General features: G+C 48.2%; 2 protein-coding genes, 1 long non-coding RNA gene and 1 other non-coding gene across 4 annotated transcripts in view; 3 read left to right on the top strand and 1 right to left on the bottom strand.

Moving 5' to 3' along the window:
- Nucleotides 1-562, bottom strand: part of Ogfod3 (2-oxoglutarate and iron dependent oxygenase domain containing 3) — a 29,052-nt gene extending 28,490 nt beyond the window's left edge. Inside the window, exon 1 of the mRNA XM_032913568.1 lies at nt 89-562. Within this exon, the coding sequence (XP_032769459.1) occupies nt 89-162 (74 nt within the window). The 5' untranslated portion in view covers nt 163-562. The remainder of the gene's footprint in view (nt 1-88) is intronic.
- On the top strand, nt 329-1,457 carry LOC116909860. The gene is made up of 2 exons (XR_004389104.1): nt 329-438; nt 1,422-1,457. It is a non-coding gene; the product is annotated as an uncharacterized LOC116909860 (long non-coding RNA).
- Nucleotides 1,458-1,461: 4 nt separating this feature from the next.
- Nucleotides 1,462-18,621, top strand: Hexd (hexosaminidase D). Its single transcript, XM_032913585.1, is given in 13 exon segments — nt 1,462-1,553; nt 7,313-7,422; nt 9,502-9,589; nt 10,805-10,969; nt 12,961-13,144; nt 13,960-14,031; nt 14,405-14,600; nt 16,044-16,126; nt 17,186-17,264; nt 17,338-17,439; nt 17,585-17,674; nt 18,311-18,483; nt 18,486-18,621. Coding segments are annotated over 13 exon segments (1,458 nt in total). The 5' UTR covers nt 1,462-1,469; the 3' UTR covers nt 18,518-18,621.
- Nucleotides 2,631-2,751, top strand: LOC116910726. The gene has a single exon (XR_004389246.1). It is a non-coding gene; the product is annotated as a small nucleolar RNA SNORA26 (small nucleolar RNA).
- Nucleotides 18,622-18,645: the final 24 nt, after the last annotated feature.

The following is an 18,645-nucleotide window of genomic DNA, read 5'->3' as shown; positions in this document are numbered from 1 at the left end:
CCCAGCCCTCGGAATGGTCACGCCCACACACCAGTCAGGCTCCGCCCGCTGTAGCGCGCGGCCTCCTGGTCCCGAAGGATCCCGCTACCTGTTCGCGTGCCGGCGTTCTGCTGCACTATTTCCTTCGGGAACTCTGGGTGGTCCTCTCCGCTGAGGCGCCATCGGGCGAAGCCGTCGCAGAGCCAGGCGGGACACGAGAACCACCGAACTCGGGGCAATAGCTGCGACAGCGAAAGCGAGGCGGGAACGGTGTAGGGACGCGGGAGCGACGCGCTCGGTCCTCGGCCGGCTCGCGGTCAGGCGAGAGCAATCGGAGGCCGAGCGGTGTCGGGGGAGGGGGACCGGGGGAGGCGGGGCCTTCTCGGCCCTTGGCGCTGCTCCCCCGAGGCACCTGCGGAGTTGTACGTTCTCCGGTAGCAGTGCTGCGTGACGACGTGGGTGAGTCAAGCCCACAGCCTCCGGTTGGGCTGGACCAGGATGACCTGTCTCCTATGGCCGTTGCCCTCTCTCCCCCGATGGCGCTTTGAGAATCCTGTACTGAGAGTGGCGGGTCGGGGTTGGGGATTGAGGGCAAAGGGAGGAATGGGTGTGTGTGTGTGTGGAGGAGGGTGTGGTTCCTAAGGCTAGAACTTTTGAGTCCTTGCAAAGGACGAGCATGTGAACCCATGCAACTGGATGCACAACTCAGTAACTCTCCTTAATAATCGTTTGTGGTTTTACAAAAGGCAGGGAAACTGTTTCTTTAATATCCTGGCTGCTTCAGTATCATCCAGAAATTAGTTTTAATGGAAACTACAGTCAGCTCTGTTACATGGTAGAGCTTATTCCCTTTTCAAGTTATTGTTGTTATTATTTGCAGTAACCGAGGTGATTCCCAGGGCCCCTGGCATAATGAGCAAGGGCTGTATCATGAAACTAGCCATCTCCCCAAATTATCATTGCTGTAATTGTTTTTCAGTACTAGGAGTTGAACCTAAGCCTTTATACATGCTAGACAAGTGTTGTACCACTAAGCTGTCCAGTCCGTATTTTACTTGTTAGTATGGAGACAGGGTCTTATTAAGTTGCCAAGGCTAGCTTTGACTTTCCTTGATAGCCCAGGCATACCCTAAACTTTAATCCTCCTTCCTCAGGAGGGGGCAGGGTGGGACAGGTGTTACTGGTGGGTGCCACTGCCACGCTTGCACAGTTTTTCTGTTGCTATAAATCGTAATAATCTCACCAGGAAATCGATGGTTTCCTATTTCAGGGCAATTCACAATACTGTATTTGAATGCGGAAATAAACTTGGATTATTTTCATATTAGTAAAATTAGTTTTGTCTGGCTTAGTAGAGCACAATTGGCTGGTATCAGAACTGAAAAAGAACGGGGAGGAGAGCTGTGTCTGCTCCTCTTTATAACTTAAGTTCTCTCCACCAGGAAGAAGTCACAGAGATCCTGTTATAGACGTTCCAAAAAAAAAAAAAAATGACATGTTCCACACCATTTAAGATGAGATTAGTTCATTTGGACCTTAAAGGGGCACCTCCAAAGGTTTCATATCTCTCTGAGGTAAGGACTCCCTTCACCTCTCATGACCTTTTACTCTGCAGAATTGAGCACTGGTCAAACAGCCCTGAGGCCTTCTGGATCATTTTCATTTTCTCTCAGTTCCCCTCAGAACCAGGCAGAACACCTGGGCGGCACAAAGAACAGAGGAACTCATGACTTCTTTGCTGTGGTTGAATTGTTTCCACCAATAAGATGAGTTCAAGTCTTTGCACTTTGGTGCCTGTACATATACCCTTACCTTAAAATAGTCTTTGGAAAATTGACCAGTTAAGATGAGGCCATACTGGGGTTCTGTGAGCCTGAATAAGAAAAGTGGATTGATTATGTTTGGGGTCTGTATGCTCTCCCATGTGTTCATGTGAAGATCAGAGGTCAATAACATTTTTATTTTATTCATTTATTTATTTATTTTGGAGACACGGCCTCTCACTGAACCTAGAACTCACCATTTCATATAGACAGAATGGCCGGTAAAACCCCAGAATCTGCCTGTCTTTACCCTGCCAGTGCTGGGGTTACAGGCACACACCACCATCCCTGGCTTTTATATGAGTGTTAGGGATCCCAAACTCAGGTAAAAGAGGAGATTTTAGACATAAAGTTGAGAAGGCACCTCAGTAAGGACACCCGAGACATCAGAAGCGAAGTGATACTGTCACAAACTAAGACTGGAAGAGACAAGAAGGACTCTCCCGTGAGACCTTCTGAGAAAGCATGGCCTGCCAACTCCTTAACTAGAGTCCTGGCCTCCAGGACTGTGAAAGAAAGCCCGCTATTTGAAGCCATGTCATTTGTAGTCATTTCTAACAGCAGACATAGATTCTTCAACATGAGCACAGTGTGCTCGCCTGTAACCCCAGTACTTCAGAAATAGAGGTAGGCAGTTCAGGAGATCAAGGCCAGTATTGATCCCAAAGCAAATTCAAAACCATCCTGAGCCATATGAGACATTGTCTCGTGTGGGAAACGGGTAAGACAGCTCAGCAGTAAAAGTGCTTGCCGAGGGGCTTAATAACTGAGTCCGAGTTCTGGGGACTTGTATTATGAAGGGCAAGAACCAGCTCCTCGCCCTTTCCTGTGCCCTTTTAAGGTTGTCTCAGTACTTTAAGAGGCTAACACAGAAGGGTAAAGGAAGTCTCCATAAAACCCAGAGAGGAAAACTGCACCTCCTCTTTGGATCCTGTCTGGAGTCACAGATGAAAAGACAAAAATAAATAAATAAATAAATAAATAAATAAATAAATAAATAAATAAATAATAAATAACCAACCAGCTCCTGCAGATTGTCCTCTGACCCCCACATGTGTTTGGGACAGGGACACACACACACACACACACACACAGAGTCGGTTATTAACTTACTCAGTTAACTACTAAAAAAAAGGTTTAGGCATTAGGTAGCTCCACAGATTCCAAAACCGGAATAAGCACAGCCGCATCCTGGCTCCACAAAGCCTGTGTGGGGTGTGCAGCCTTAGAGGAAGGTGATAAAGCAAAGAGGAAAGGGGATTGTATCGATGCTGTGACCAAAAGACCTAGAAAATACTCCCAGATAGATGTTACCCACATCCAGAAAGAATTGGGAGAAATTTTTAACTGGCTTGAATTTGAGGAGGAGTGTATAAAATGAGTCAAAAAAGTACGGAGGCTCTGCAGGACCATAAGACTCAAATCAGAGACTCAAATAAGGACAAAACATTGGGAGAAAGTAAAGAGAATGTTCAGATAACCAGGAGAAAGGAGGCAGACACCCACGGCAGCCTCAGGAGTGACCATACCGAGTTGGAGTACCTAATGCCCATGGCAACAACAGAAGACAAGCCCGGTCAGAGGCCCATCTCCATCCCAACCACACGTACCTGTTCTTTAAAATGAGCAGGACTGGTGGGTATGAGGTGTAGTGGTGTTGTGAGTGCCTGCCTGACATTTGGAAGCCTTAAGATCAGTCCGTAGTACCTCGTGAATAATAAGTAGATTGTGGTTAAACTCCACGTGAACACAGAAGGACAGCAAAGATGAGAAAAAGGCAGAAAAAGATGACAGCCTTAATAGCACGGAAACAGTGAAGTGTGTAACAGGACCATGAAGCAAAATAAAGCAAGGTACTTGGGTGAGATAAAAGATAGAAGGAGCTAGCAAAGAAATTCAGAATCGGGGGCAGAAGACACTGAACTGGGACGATTAGACAAAAGGATGTGAAATTGCTGCCTGCAGAATTCGGGAATAAATTGAGAGGGAACATTCAGAAATGAAGACTAAATTGGAAGCATAAAAGTAGTGTACCATAAAAAGCATGGTATTTGGAAGTAAATGGCAAAATCCAACATGAAGAGGTATAAAAAATCATGAGCTCTTTTGTAAGCAGCCTGGGTGATTTGTGGACATGGTTTGCCACTCATTTAGCCTAGAAAACTATAAAACACACAAATCAAGAAGGTCATATCAGCCACACATAGTGGTCTGCTCTTAATCCCAGCACTCAGGAAGTAGAGGCAGGCAGATCTCTGAATTTGGGGCCAGCCTGGTCTACCAAAAAAAAAAAAAAAAGTTCCAGGACAGCCAGGGCTGTACACAGAGAAACCCTGTCTTCAAAAAACACTCACTTTTAGAAACCAAGGAATTGCCCAAACCATCAAAAGTGTACACATTCAAAAGGAACCAAGGAAATGGCTCATTGCAGAAAACTAGTGTTCAGTTCCCAGGATCCACATCCGGGGACTCACAGCTAGTTGCCCATAAGTCCATTTCCAGGGAATCCAATGCTCTCTAGCCTTTATGGCTACCTCCATGCAGTTGGTGCCATAAACTCACACAGGCACACACATACACATAAAATGGACAAACTTTAAAAAAAAAAGTGTGTCATTGAGATGGCTCGTTGGGTAAAGGTAAAAAAAAAAAATCAATGTATCATTTCCGATATCTGATATATAGTGGTCGAGTTGGCAGTGTAACAGTAGCATCAATAAGTATGTCAAAGCCAAGTAATGGGGCCAAACTTAGGGTCAGTGATCCAAAAGGAGAACTAAATTCTTGGTGCAGGTCCTTAAAATTCAGTACAAATGCCAGGCAGCCATGGCACATTCCTTTAATTCCAGCACTCAGGAGGCAGAATCAAGTGGATCTCTGAGTCCGAGGCCAGCCTGGTCTACAGAGTGAGATCCAGGTCAGCCAGGGCTACACAGAGAATCCCCCCCCCATCCCTGACTCCCCCAACCCCCCCAAAAAAAACCAGCAAGAGCTAAACATGATGGTATGTGCCTGTAGTTAGCATTTGGGAGACAGAAGCAGGAGGGTTAGGAGTTTGAGGTCATCTTCAGCTACATAGCAAGTTCAAGGTCAGCTATCTGAGACCCTGCCTCGAAAACAAAAACAAACAACAAAAAGAGAACAGTGATGAACTTAAAGGGTTAGAAGTATGTCTAGTCACTGAACATACCCCATCGAGAAAGCACCTGAGATACACGGCCCATTTACAGAGCCCATAAGGGATCAACCCACACGTGATCTCCCCCTGCCACATCTAGATGATCCTCAGAGAAAAGAACCACACTATTCCTCAGCCAGAGCTGTCTGTGAAGGAAAGATGTCCCAAAGAAACTGAAGAAACAAAAGCATACATTATGGGAACAAATTCTGCATTAGAGAAATACAGTAATACTAAGAAAAAGGAAAAGGCTTGTTGGTAATATAGACCAGCGCTATAGTAACTTTGAGGCCAGGTTTTACTACATGAGAGCCCCTATTTTGACACATACACACATCCCACCAAGAAGGGTGGAGGGAGAAGTAGGAAAGATAAAAAGGGAAGCTATCAGTAATTCTAACAAAATACTATCTACAGTAACTCAAGGCAGTACAACCTGGGGAAGAATCTGAATCCTGGGGTTACATCAAGTCCTGGAATTACAGGATTTAAGAGGCTGATATAAGGAGAAGGCAAGAGGGTTATGCACTGGAGTGCAGTGTCGTACCCTGTCTCAAAAGGACAATATATAGCTGGGAAGCAGAGGCAGTCAGATCTCTGTGGGTTCCAGGCCAGCCAGGTCTACATAGTGAGACCCTGACTCAAAATTAGCACAAGATACTGCTTTAAAAATATCTTCTCAAGAAGAGTAAGGTGGTCAGCGGATAAAAGTACTGCCCGCCTAATGAGGTGAGTTTGTTCCCTGGATCCTACATATAGGAAGAAGAGAACCACTCCCCAAATTCTCTGATCTTCACGTGGGCGCCATTCCCCCACCCCCGCCCCCACCACACACGCACAATAAATGTATTAAAATTTTATTTTCTATCTGCTTGGGGGGGGGGTTGGGGATGACTTTTACATATAATTTCAGCACTTGCAAAGTAGACTTCCGGCCTCTTCGCACATGAAGAAAATACATTTAGCACACACACGCAAACAAACAAAAAAGTACTTTAAAGTGTATATCTGACCCAAGCCACAGCGTTTTGAAACAGGAAAATTTGGGGATGAAGAGTGTTAAGGGGTTACTAATAACTGGGTTGGTGGGGTCGGAGTTATGGTCTTCTAAGTTCTTAAAGCAGTTTGAAAAATAAATCGGAGCATTCGCAAGTGAAATGATTCCAAGTGAAAAGTATTCCAGACAAAAAGAAAAGTAAAAGTTAGCTTATGGCCATGTTTATACAGCCTAACAGTGAAAACCTCTGTTACCATCTACAACACAAAAGCCCAGAAGACTCATGGCTGTGCGGTCCCAGCCTCCCTAGTCCCAGCCTCTCAGACATCCCAGCCCACAGCAGGAGCTGCCCAGGAGGTCTACACAGGTGTACGGAGGCCACGGGGAGCTCAGGGGAAGCCATGCCACCATCATTGCATTGACCCCTGATTACCTCAGAGATTGACAGATTACTTCTCTCCTGCTCAGGTTGCCTCTGATTTGTACTCACTCAACACCCATTTTGTGAATCATCTCCAGCTGATTTTCAGCCACCAATGATTTCCTTGATTGGGCATTCGTGGGAACTTTCCTGCACTTTAAGAAAGAAAACATGTGGGTTGGGGATTTAGCTCAGTGGTTAGAGCGCTTGCTTAGGAAGCGCAAGGCCCTGGGTTCGGTCCCCAGCTCCGAAAAAAAAAAAAAAAAAAAAGAAGAAAGAAAACATGTTACACATCACAGAGAACACTGGAGACTGAGAGTTGTTTTAAACATAGATAGAGGCCCCGTCATTGGTGCCTACATTTTGATCTCAGACCAATAAATAAACCAATCCCAAGTATTCTGTAGGCACAAAACTCCTTGAAGATAAGGAAATCCCTACCCTTTTCCTAGAGATAAGGAAGGAAGTGGTAAAAATGGGAGGAAGGAGCTCGGAGACTTTGAGCCCTACCCCTGCACGCCTGAGCACACATGAACACATGCACGCACACATACCCACACCTGCTTTTCCTTCCCAGGGACTGAACTCATCTATCTCTTCAGAGCTGTTCTGGTGCCCCTATGCTACAGCACACAGGTTCTTGTGTGGCAGACCCCTCTGGCCTGGCTCCAGCTGACTCTCCCAGCTGGCCCAAGTCCTCCTCGTCTGAACCAGCGTTGTTTATTGCTATCCAATGGCACATAACACTCCTGTGCAAAGCATGAAATACACAACCTGGATTTAACGTTTGCAAGAGAAATATGAATATCAGCTCCTATCCCTCTCCAAAACCTAGAACGGAAAAGGTGCACACTTCGTCCGAGTCCTGTGCTGTTCAGATCGCCACCCTTCCAACACTCTCTGTCTCTATCTAGGTGTTTCCCCTGTTCCATGCACTCGGTGCAAATGGTCTCCTCATTGAGTATGAAGACATGTTTCCCTATGAGGGCCACCTGCAGCTGCTGAGAGCCAAGCACGCATACAGGTATCAACGCTAGCAGAGGATGCTGACTCGGGGCGGGCGAGGGGAGGGCCACCAACAAGGAAGGCATGTGCATACTCTGGGTGGGCTAATTGGAAACTAACATTTTACATCCCTTTTTGTCTCCCTATGTGCATGTCTTTATATATATATGGACATGGGAGGCTGGGACAGGATGATTGTTGAAAGTTAAAGGCCACCTTGGGCTGCAGATTGAAATCCTGTCTCAAAAACAAAGAAACAGACAAACCTAAAACACTTATAAAAATAAAACATTGGGTTGGAGAGATGGCTCAGGTGTTAAAAAGCACTAAATCTTCTTCCAGAGGACCAGGTTCCATTCCCGGCTCCCACGTGGTAGCTCACAAGGCAGTTAAAAATGTGTATACAGACAAGTGCAGGCAAGACACTCACACAATTATCCTCTCATATATCACATGCCAACTGCAGTTTTTCCTCCCTTCCCTCCTCCTAGCCCTACCCCCACCTCCTGTCTCCCGTGGATCCACTCCTGTTTTCCTTCAGAAAAGAACAGACGTCGCAGGGATATCAACCACTCATGGCATAATAAGTTACAATAGGACCATGCACATACCCTAATATCAAGGCTGCACGAGGCAGCCAAGTAGGGGGAAAGAAGTCCCAAAAGTAGGCTTAGAGACAGCCCCTTCTCCCACTGTTAGGAGTCACACAAGAACACAAAGTTACACAACTACAACATGTATGTGGTGGATCTAGCTCAGACCTACACAGGCTCTGTGGCTGCTGGATCAGTGTTCCTATGAGCCTTAGTTAGTTGATTCTGTGGGCCATGTTCTATGGTATCCTTGATCCCCCTGGTTCCTACAATCCTTCCTCCTGCTTTGAGTAAAGCATGTAGAGGCTTGAGAGATTTCTTTGTGTTATGGAGCATACATGCATACATTTAGCACACACACATGTGCAGAAAATATTTTTAAGTAAAACATGTACATTAACAGCAACCAGGAAGCATTTAAAAGAGAAAGTAAATATCTATTCTGACCCTACAAGGAAGAGTAAGAAGTCACGGGACAGCTGGGCCTGGGTTGTGTTTATAGCCACATGGGATTGTTTTCCTCATGTGTTTTGTGTGTGTGTGTGTGTGTGTGTGTGTGTGTTCACAGGAGTGTCTATATTTACATGTGTATGGGTGCACCTGTGTGTAAGTACATGTGGGAGCCCGAAGTTGACATCCCAACTCTTTATCACTCTCCACTTTATTTAACTGAAGCATCATCTTTGGTTGAATCCAGAACACACCATTTTGGCTACTCTGGCAAGCCAGCTTCCTCTGGTATCCCCTGTCTGTGCCCTCTGAGCTCTGGAAGTAGAGATGAGCCACCATGCCCACCTAGCTAGCGTTTACCTGGGATCTGGGAATCTGAACTCTAGTTCTCTTGCTTATGCAACAGGCGTTTCGACCACTGATTGATCTCCCCAGCATATTGCAGATCGACTTTTAACCTTGGAATGCATAAGAAAGTGGGAAAATACTAAGCCTTTCATAGGAATCAAGACTAAAACAACTATGCAAGGACATTTTAGCTGCTGAATCAGTGAAGCTGGGGATGTAGCTCAGTGGTAGAGTGCTTACCTAGCATACACAAGTAGGTCAGGAGAGCATAGATACGACCCTTGCTGATTCTTTAGTTAGGCACAGTGGTAACTGCCTATAATACCAGCACTTGGATGGCTCAGGCAGGAGCATGACCACCATGCTAGAGGGTGGTTTGGCTCTGGGGTTCCCAGTTCTCCATTGCACATGCACCTGCTGTAGGTTTGCCTGCTTTCTGTGCTCTACTGTTTTCTAAACAGTGAATATCTTTGTCTTTTAAAATTAATGGGGTTCAGTGGGGGCAGTGAGGGGACCCTTTCTTAGGTTAGGAGCCGCACAAAAGTAGCTGAGAATAAGTTTTGCCCTTGGGCCAGTCTGCCAACCTCGTTGCATAGGGTGACTCTGTAGCCAGTTCACAGAAGATGCAAAGGGGCAAGGGCTGGGCTGGGCAAAAGTGGAGTGCCAGCCAGGCTGACACAAGCCTCTGTGTACTCTTAATACCCCAGCCCCTCGGAAGTTACAGAGATCCTGCGCCTGGCCAGACTCAGTGAGCTGGAAGTTGTCCCCTTGGTACAGACATTTGGACACATGGAGGTGAGTGGGAGGAATGACAGTTACAGGTATGAAGGTGAGGTTCAGAGATGGCCTGGGCTCCAGCGCAGGGCAGCGGGGCCTGAAGGGTAGGTAGCAGCAGCTCAGTGCTGCCTGAACTCCTGTTCTCAGCAGCACCAATCTGTAAGCAGCCAGAGAGCACAACTCTTGGTCAGTACAGCTTCACTAGGAAGGAAGGAAGCCTTCCATTTTTTTTTTTAAAGATTTATTTTATTTATATGTGTACACTGTTGCTGTTTTCAGACACACCAGAAGAGGGCGTCAGATCCCATTACAGATGATTGTGAGCCACCATGTGATTGCTGGGAATTGAACTCAGGACCTCTAGAAGAGCAGTCAGTGCTCCTAACCACTGAGCCATCTCTCCAGCCCCTCCATTTTTTTTTACTATGTCCTTTTACCAGTATTCAAAATTATTCCTCATATGTAAGACAGACAACTGAGAGGCAAACATGGTGTTGATTTAATGGCTTGTAGGATGCAGCTTCATTCACTCCTCTAAAATAAAATTTAAAGGGGGGGGGGAGGACTGATGTTGAGAGCACTGATGTTTTTCCAGAGAACCCAAAAGGGATTCCCAGCACCTACAAGGCAGCCCAAAACAGCCAGTTCTAAGGGATCAAATGCCCCCGTTCCGGCCTCCGTGGGCACTGGACACATGTGGTGCACAGACCCCTAACCCTAACAAGGTGCACATCATAGAAGTAAGAAGAAGCTGGAGGGGTTGGAGATTTAGCTCAGTGGTAGAGCGCTTGCCTAGCAAGCGCAAAGCCCTGGGTTCGGTCCCCAGCTCCGAAAAAAAAGAAAAAAGAAAAAAAAAGAAGAAGAAGAAGAAGCTGGAGATCTGGCTCTGGAAAGTAACTTACTTGGCATGTGCAGAACCCCGAGTTAAAGTACCAACACCACAGAGAGAGGGGGCGGGGTTTGGGGGGGGAGGAGGGAGGAGGAGGGGGGAGGGGAGGGGAAAGGGGAGGGACGGGAGGAGGGAAGAGGGCTGCTGAGGAACCAGCTCAGGTAGAATCAGAAGCTCTGAAGCTGGTCTCCGCTGCAGACATCTGGAAGAGTCAGGATTGGTCTGTGCAGGCCACCCAGCTGGCCGTCAGGCACACTGAGTGAACCCACCTAAGCTGGGGGTGCTTGACAAGGACACGCAGGGGACTGCAATGCCTGAGCACCGACTTCCATCTCTGTCCTTAGTTTGTGCTAAAGCATGCGGCATTTGCTCATCTCCGTGAAGTGGCTCCCTTCCCCAACACCCTGAACCCTCATGAGGCTGAGTCCCTGGCCTTGGTACAAGCTATGATCGACCAAATTCTGGAGCTACACAGGGATGTCCGGTGGCTCCACATCGGCTGTGATGAGGTGAGTGCCTGTGATCTCAAGGTCTGCAGCTCTTTTCTTCACAATCACGTGCCACATCATGGCTTCTTTCCTTTCTTTCTATATTTATCTACTTACTTATTTTATGTGTGTGGCTATTTTACCTGCGTGTGTGCCTGTGTGCAGTCGGTGTGGCATGACACGCAACACCCACGGGCCAGAAGAGGGCGTCAGGGTCACCTGGGACTGCAGTTACAGGTGGTTGTGAGCCACGTAATGAGTGCTGAGAATCAGACCTGCATCCTCTGGAAGGACTTCTAGTGCTCCTAGCCACTGAGCAATCTCTCAGCACCCTGTTTGTTTTCTTTTGATTTGGTTTGGTTTAATTTAATTAAAACAGTTTTTGAGCTACAGTCTCATTACATTACTTAGGCTAGCTTGAACTCTTCCTTCTGTCTCATCCTGCCAAACACTAGAATTATAGGAATGTGTCACCATGCCAGGCACTACGGATTCTTTTAAATAGATAGTCCAGGTACTAAGGATACAGGCAGGGACTGCTAAGGGGACAGACCTGTTTAAGTAAATAGTACAAATACTAAAGGATAAAGGCAAGACTGCTAAGGCCATAGGCCTGTTTAGGAAGATGATCAGGGACTACTAAGGAGACAGGCCTGTTGAGGGAGATGATTCTCTGGAGAGGAGCGTTGGCTGGCATAGGACAGTCCTGCAGAGCCCATGTAAGGTATCCTGTGTACAGATGACATCCTCCAGGGACCAGGCTTCTTTACCTCCTCCTACAGGAACAGAGCCAGCCCTAGCCATGAGCAAATGCATGCCCTTTCAGACAGTTGTCACCAACGACGTGCAGTTTGAGGTGTTGACGGGAAGGGTGTTGCTATACTTGGATCTTGAAGCACTGCTTGGGAGCAGTGTTCCTCTGGGACATCTGTGGTATGTCCGCTTACCTAGCCCATCCAATGGCTAGCCTCTACTCCTCTGCTTCTCTTGCTTGATTCCAGATATGTGGGCAGGGCTGGGGTAGGCTTTGAGACAAAGGCTTCTTCTGCCTGGTTTTATAGACATTCCATCCTGAGGTTTCCGTTTTTTAAAAGTAAATCAGAGCTGGATATAGTGGCTGGCATCTGTAATCCTAGCATTTGGAGGATTGTGGAGAGAATTGTCACAAACTTGAGACCAACCTGGACTACATAGTGAGTGAGTTCTAGGTCCTCTTGGGCCATGGTATCTCAAAATAAGGAAATCTGAAGGTAAGAGGTGGTTTTCCACACCTGTAACGCAGCAGACTTCATAGCATAGGGAATTACAAGCCTAGGCTACGTGAAATCCTGTCTCATAGGAGGGGTCTGCTGGAGTGGAGGCTCAGCAGTTATGAGCATTGGCTACCCTTGCAGAGGGCCAGCACTCACATGGCAGCCCACAACTGTCTATAGCTTCAGTTCCCGGGTTTTCTGACACCTTCACACAGTCAGATATGTGAGCAAAATATCAATGCAAGTAAGTTAATAAATAAACTAAAAAAGAGGAGAATAATAATACAACTTATAATCTTGTGTGAAACCCTGTCTCAGAAAAAAAGTGTGTGTGTGTGTGTGTGTGTGTGTGTGTGTGTGTGTGCGCGTGCGTATGTGTATTTCACAGATGGAATTACACTACCCGTTGCCTTCCGTGTCTGGCTTCTTCACTGCCATTATGAGTGTAGGACAAGGCTAATCAGCATTATCACATGTCAGGGAAAGCCATGGCACAGTAGGTCACATGTCCACCAACTCCTCAGTGCGATAACAGGGTTGTCCTGCCTCTTAGTGTTCTGAGCAGAGTTGCTTTGAACCTGCAGAGGTCCTAAGTGAATCTGTTCTAAGAAAGGCAGTCTTCCTGTGGAAACCAAGGAAGCTAAGCCTCTTTCTTAGTCTCCTCTGTACTTGCAGCCACCCCAAGATTCAGGACAGGTGTGAACCCTGCAGTCCTAAGGATGGCAACAGATGCAATACCATCCTGTTTCTTCCTCCTAGGTCTACTACCTGGGTGAGGGGGAGACCTCAAAACAGTGGCTACAGCAGGAACAGAACAGCCATGCGAAATTGTGCCTGAACCACATGCAGGTGGTAGCCAGCCATGTGCTGACCCAGCATCCTGGCATAACACCCTTGGTGTGGGATGACATGCTACGGGACATCCCTCAGGAACAGCTCAAAGGTTGGCAGGGCCTGTATGGATGGGGCTTACATGTGGCTGCCCAAGACCTCAAGTTCCAGAGGCCTTGGAAGTGAGCTCTTAATGTATGCTCTAGTGAAAATGCTGGCTTCTGTCCTTCCCTCAAGTCACTGTGCAACCTTGCAGGAGTGTGAGCAGAAATCGATATAGCTTCTGACAGGCCCAAAGGGGCCATCGGCGTGTCCAGTGCTTCTGATAGCTTTAGTCCATGTGTACTCTGTGGCCAGCCTTGAGATGCCAGGACCAAACGTTTGCACTGGCCCAAAGCTGGAGATTAAAGCTGAAGAGCACCTACCCCAGCCTGGGTGATTGGCACTTGAACACGTCACCCTGAGGTTAAGTGCAGAGATCCAGGGCCAGCTGCACCTATATTCTGTGAGGCTAGTATACGTTTTATGTTAATGAGTCAGAGATGTGCTCCAGTGCCCCGAGGCTGCAAGGCAGGCAGCTTGGAGAAGAGCTTAGAGCCTCACAAAAACAGGCAGCCACCAACATCATTTGTAGCTCTGATGTTTATGGCCAAAAGCCTAGCACAGCTGCAAGCTGTACTTAAGAACACTAGACCTGAGAGGGTGGTTTAAGTTTGACATAACTTTAACATTAAAAGAATGTGCAGAGGTGAGCATAATAGCACAGGACTGCTATCTCAGTGCTTAGGAGGCTGAGATGGGAGGATTAGAGGGCAAGTCCAGTCTGGGCAGCAAAGTGAGACCCCTATATCAAAACAAATATGTCTAAGAAGCAGGAGTGTGACCTGAATGGTCCTTCCCACACTCATGGCCTTGCTCTGTTGACAGCGTCTGGGGTGCCTCAACTGGTGGAGCCTGTGCTCTGGGACTATGGAGCTGACCTGGATGTCCACAGCAAAAGTCAGTACAGGTTGCTCACAATACATTCATTCCTCACGGTACATGTGCCTGCATGACTGTTTCCCAGTCCTCCATAACCCTGTAACCTGAACTATCCAGCCTGCCACATTAGTTTAGCTGACCAGCATGGAACAGAAAGGCCATGCACAGCCTCCTGTCCTGGCATGGGATCCCTGCTGGCTCCAGATCATCCCAGGTTCTTTCCAGCTCTTCCTGAAGTGTTTATTCCTAATGAGTAATAAGCCACAGGCATTGTGGGAATGGTTGGTGTCTCCTCTCCGCTAGAATAGGTGTGGCTCTCAGCTGCTCTGGTTAGGCTGTGTATCCAGGGCCTCCCTGTGAGAGCTGCTAATCTGCTTGCTTTCTTGCCTAGATTTCCTCATAGGAAAATACCAGGAGTGTGGCTTCCAGAGGTTGTGGGCTGCCAGTGCCTTCAAGGGAGCCACAGGGGCCAGTCAGGCTCTGCCCCCTGTTGAGCACCACATCAGAAACCATGAGCTGTGGCTGCAGGTGGCAGGCAGTGGGCCAGTGGATACTCTACAAGGAATCATCCTGACTGGCTGGCAGAGGTAAGCTCTCACCAAACATGGCAGCTTGTCTAGGGCTGGTCTTGCCTCTTCCTAAATCATGGTCTCCGTGCCCCTGTGTTTGCCTCACTAACTCTGCTGAGGAGACTAGTGGTTGAGTCACGAGCATGCAGCCTCTGTGGTCTGCATATTCCATGAGTGATACTGTGTGTCACGTGTGTAGCAGGGCATGAAGATTGGTCCCAGTTCTTTTAGGATGTCAATCCCTTTGAGAAATAGATGAACCCAGTCTTTGGTTCTGGCCAAGTCCCACTGTCAGGCTTCAACCTTTGAGCTAGACTGGTTGAAGCTGTCGACTCCGCCAGGAAGGGCTGGAAAGATGTCCCCTGGGGCTGGAAAGATGTCCCCTGGGACCTCCACAGGTTCCAGAATCTGAGTGCAGAGCAGGGTGCTCAGCCACCTGGGGCTGTGGAGTGTGGAGTGTCGTTGGAGTTGCTCATGGTTTCAGTGGATGCCCACTGTGGATGCTGGCTTCAGAGACGCTCATGAAGACTTAGAAAGCACTTGCCTTCCTGTAGAGTATACTGAGGTCTGAGCTAAAGCAAGGCTCTCACAGAGAGTGATACTGAGGTCTGAGCTAAAGCAAGGCTCTCACAGAGAGTGATACTGAGGTCTGAGCTAAAGCAAGGCTCTCACAGAGAGTGATACTGAGGTCTGAGCTAAAGCAAGGCTCTCACAGAGAGTGATACTGAGGTCTGAGCTAAAGCAAGGCTCTCACAGAGAGTGATACTGAGGTCTGAGCTAAAGCAAGGCTCACAGAGAGTGAAGTCCTGTAGAGTATACTGAGGTCTGAGTTAAAGCAAGGCTCTCACAGAGAGTGAAGTCCTTTCTATGTATGGGGTAGTAGTGGCTAGTGACTCACAGAGGTAAAGGACAACTGATGGGAGTGATGTAATCGCTGGCCCTTCTGCCAGCCTCCGTCTGCCTCACCTGAGGGGCATCTCTCTAGCCACTTATGGCTGAAGAAACAGAGGCCAGGCTAGTGGAGGCCCTCTGCCCACGCACTGGAGAGATCAGATGCCTGCTCTAACCTGGGGCCTTGTGGAAAAGCATGAGGTGGATAGACAGGATACAGGACACAGAAAAGACCTCTGGGAGGTGGACTAGTACAGGAAAAGGGATAATAAAGGCTCTACAGAAGCTCCACATCAAGCATACGCTATGGAGTGCGCCCCAGTGCTGAGAGCCCATTTCCCCTGTACAGGCTCCTCCCCGGGGCATCATAGCAGACCTAATGCAAAATCCCCATGACATGGAACCCACTTTGGAAATCCTGAGCCAGGTAATGGGATATACCAGTCTGCCCACAGTGGTTTCTAGTCTAAGAACCCTCAAAACATAAGAAAGGGCACCCCAAGTTGGGCATCCTCATCAAACTGAAATGGTTGAGGGCTGGAGAGCTGAATTGTCTTCTTTTGGACATAGGTACGACCACTTCTCTGTGCTGTGTGAGCTGCTCCCTGTGGGAATCCCATCCCTGGCTGCCTGTCTACAGTCACTTGTACATGGTATGTTCCAGCCGACAGTTCTAGCAACTACCTACTCTTAGCCAAACAGGAAGAAAGGAGCCAATTGCTGTTTTCCCCTGGTCATTGCCCTGTTCTGTCTGCACTGTGCTCCTTCACAGGGATAAAGAAGGTAATGTTTCTAGTCTGCCCATTTGCTTAAATACCACTGTTCCGGGACTGTCTACACCCTAATCCTCAGCCTGCATCTCAGGTAGTTTGGGAAGCTAGAAAGGACATAAGAAATTCATGCTTCAAGTGCAGATGCAGATTCTGTTTGCTGCTTGAGTGTTCTGAGGCCTCTCTAGAACTGGGTGCCCCTCTGCTGCAGGACCCTTTATCCCAGTGCTCCTACACCCAGATGACCTGAGGAAACAAATGGCTGCAGAAAACAGGCATGGGCAGTGCTCAGAGCGGTAGGCCATGCAGCCTTGGCGAAATGAACCATGCCCATGAAGATTGTAAGACTACGTAGGAGTCCATCTGTAAAGACGGGTCCCCAAAACAGTTAGCAGCTGTGGCATGGAGGAAAGGTGTAGAAGTGGTCTTAGCTTTTTTTTTTTCCTGGAAGTTGTTCATTGTGAAGTGTTTAGAATGTGTAGAAAAACAAGGAAATAACAAGCACAAACAGCCCTCACCCACACTGCAGAGGCACTGATGTCAGCAGTGTTGGCTTTAGCCCTTCCTAGGTTTGAAGAGTGATTATGCTGGAACCCAGGCCCCTCAGTGCAGAGCCAGGAACCATCTGTCAGTGGCTTCCTGAGACAGCTTTTTGTGCTGACTGGAGGTGTGTCTGCCCTGGCCTCATAACCTATTTCAGGTGCTCTAGAATACTCCACCTTTGATTGAGCCTGGACCTTGTACATGGACTGTGTGGTGAGTCCAGGGGCTCCTGCAGATTGTGCTACTACCTACAACGATGCATAACAAATATCTTTCTCATGTTTAATGAAAAGCAGCTGGCTGGCCTGGCTGGGGCTCCCCAAGATGCTGTGCCCTTTGCCCATAGCCCCCAAAGATCAGGGGTTCTCTCTGACCACTTCTGCCTGTGGATGGTTTCAGGAGGCTTTGCCGAGGACGTTAGGCTGCGAGTGGAACGCTTCCTTGGGGTTTCAAGCCTGGAAATAACAGATACCGTAAGGTAATCCACGCTCCCCCACACTCCCCCACCCCTCCCTCTGGGGACCACTGTTCTTAGTGTGACTCTCCGGCAGTGAGGGAGCTGGCTCCTTCCCTGGCAGTGACATCCATGCCCTCGTCACACAAATTAGTCTCCACCTGCGCAGCTCTGTGGATTCACTTCTGGAGAGGAACAGGTAAGTGGCTCCCATGTGATGTCTCCTGACATTGTCTTTACAAAGAAAGACTTCTAAAACTTTCTACCAGATTCTTAAGCCAGCCCCTCTCCCCTTACCTCCAAACCACTACTGGCTCTACTGACACTGTCTGGATTTGCTCCAGGTATGTCACTGGCTGGTTCAGCCCCTACCATCGCAGGCGGAAGCTTGTTCATCCTGTTATGATCCAGCACATACAGCCAGAGGCACTCAGGTAGCCACCGTCATATCCTCCCAGGTGTTCAGCCCCTTGAACTCCTTGTCCCCTTTACAAACACACACAGTAGCGATGACTATGGTTATCAGTGTTAATGCAAGACAAGACAGGCTCTCCAGGTCCTGCAGCTTTAAATCTTGGATGAATTGATAGTCTATGCTTAGTAACACTTCCCCTAATATTAGCAAGAATCTAAGTGGTTCCTGGCCTAAGACAGAGTTATCAACCACATGCCCAGGCTGACCCAAGGCTCATCTTTGAAATCAGGCCACCTGGGGTCCATGCTGGCCCTGTCATTTCCTGGTACAACCTGGGGAAGTGCGCTGTGGCTGGAGTCCCAGGCTGCCTGCACTGTCCTCTCCTGGTTCAAGACTCTAAACTAGGCTAGTGAGAGTACAGTTGTACTGAGTGTTACATGCTGCCAACAGACCCATTCATGGTTGTGAGGAAAACTGCCAGGCAGTGGCGTGCTCTTGTTAAAATGTGACCAGTCATGCATTTACTTTGTCCCAATGTTCAACGGAGGCATGGAATGGCACTGGCTCTGGGGACTGAGCATATGGGTGAGCTATGCAAACTTGAGCCTTAGCGGAAACACTGCTAAATCAAATCATGGATGCTGTCTTCCCCCAGCCTTCTAAGCAGGTGGAACAACCTCGTGCAGCAGCTGGAGGCAGCCCTGCAGCTGGTCTTCTACCCGGACACCATTGAAGAGTGGCTGGAGGAGAATGTGCTCCCTAGTATGCAGCGACTGCAGGGTCTGCTGCAGGACCTGGGTGAGGCGGCCGCCCAACAGCCACCACCCACCAGCCAGGCTGGGACACAGGCCAGAACCCCTGAGGGGCCGAGGCCCTGTATAGGACTTTGGACAACACCAAGATTTCTCTCAGTGGCCCAGCCAGGCGGGGCCTGTGCTCCTCCTGCGGAGCCCTGTGTAGACAGGTTCTCCAACTGAATGAACAGTAACC

The sequence above is a fragment of the Rattus rattus genome, chromosome 9 (genome assembly GCF_011064425.1).
Source record: "Rattus rattus isolate New Zealand chromosome 9, Rrattus_CSIRO_v1, whole genome shotgun sequence".
NCBI classification, from domain to species: domain Eukaryota; kingdom Metazoa; phylum Chordata; class Mammalia; order Rodentia; family Muridae; genus Rattus; species Rattus rattus.
Note: the sequence above shows the minus strand (reverse complement) of the source record. Positions and strands in the feature narration are given on the sequence as shown.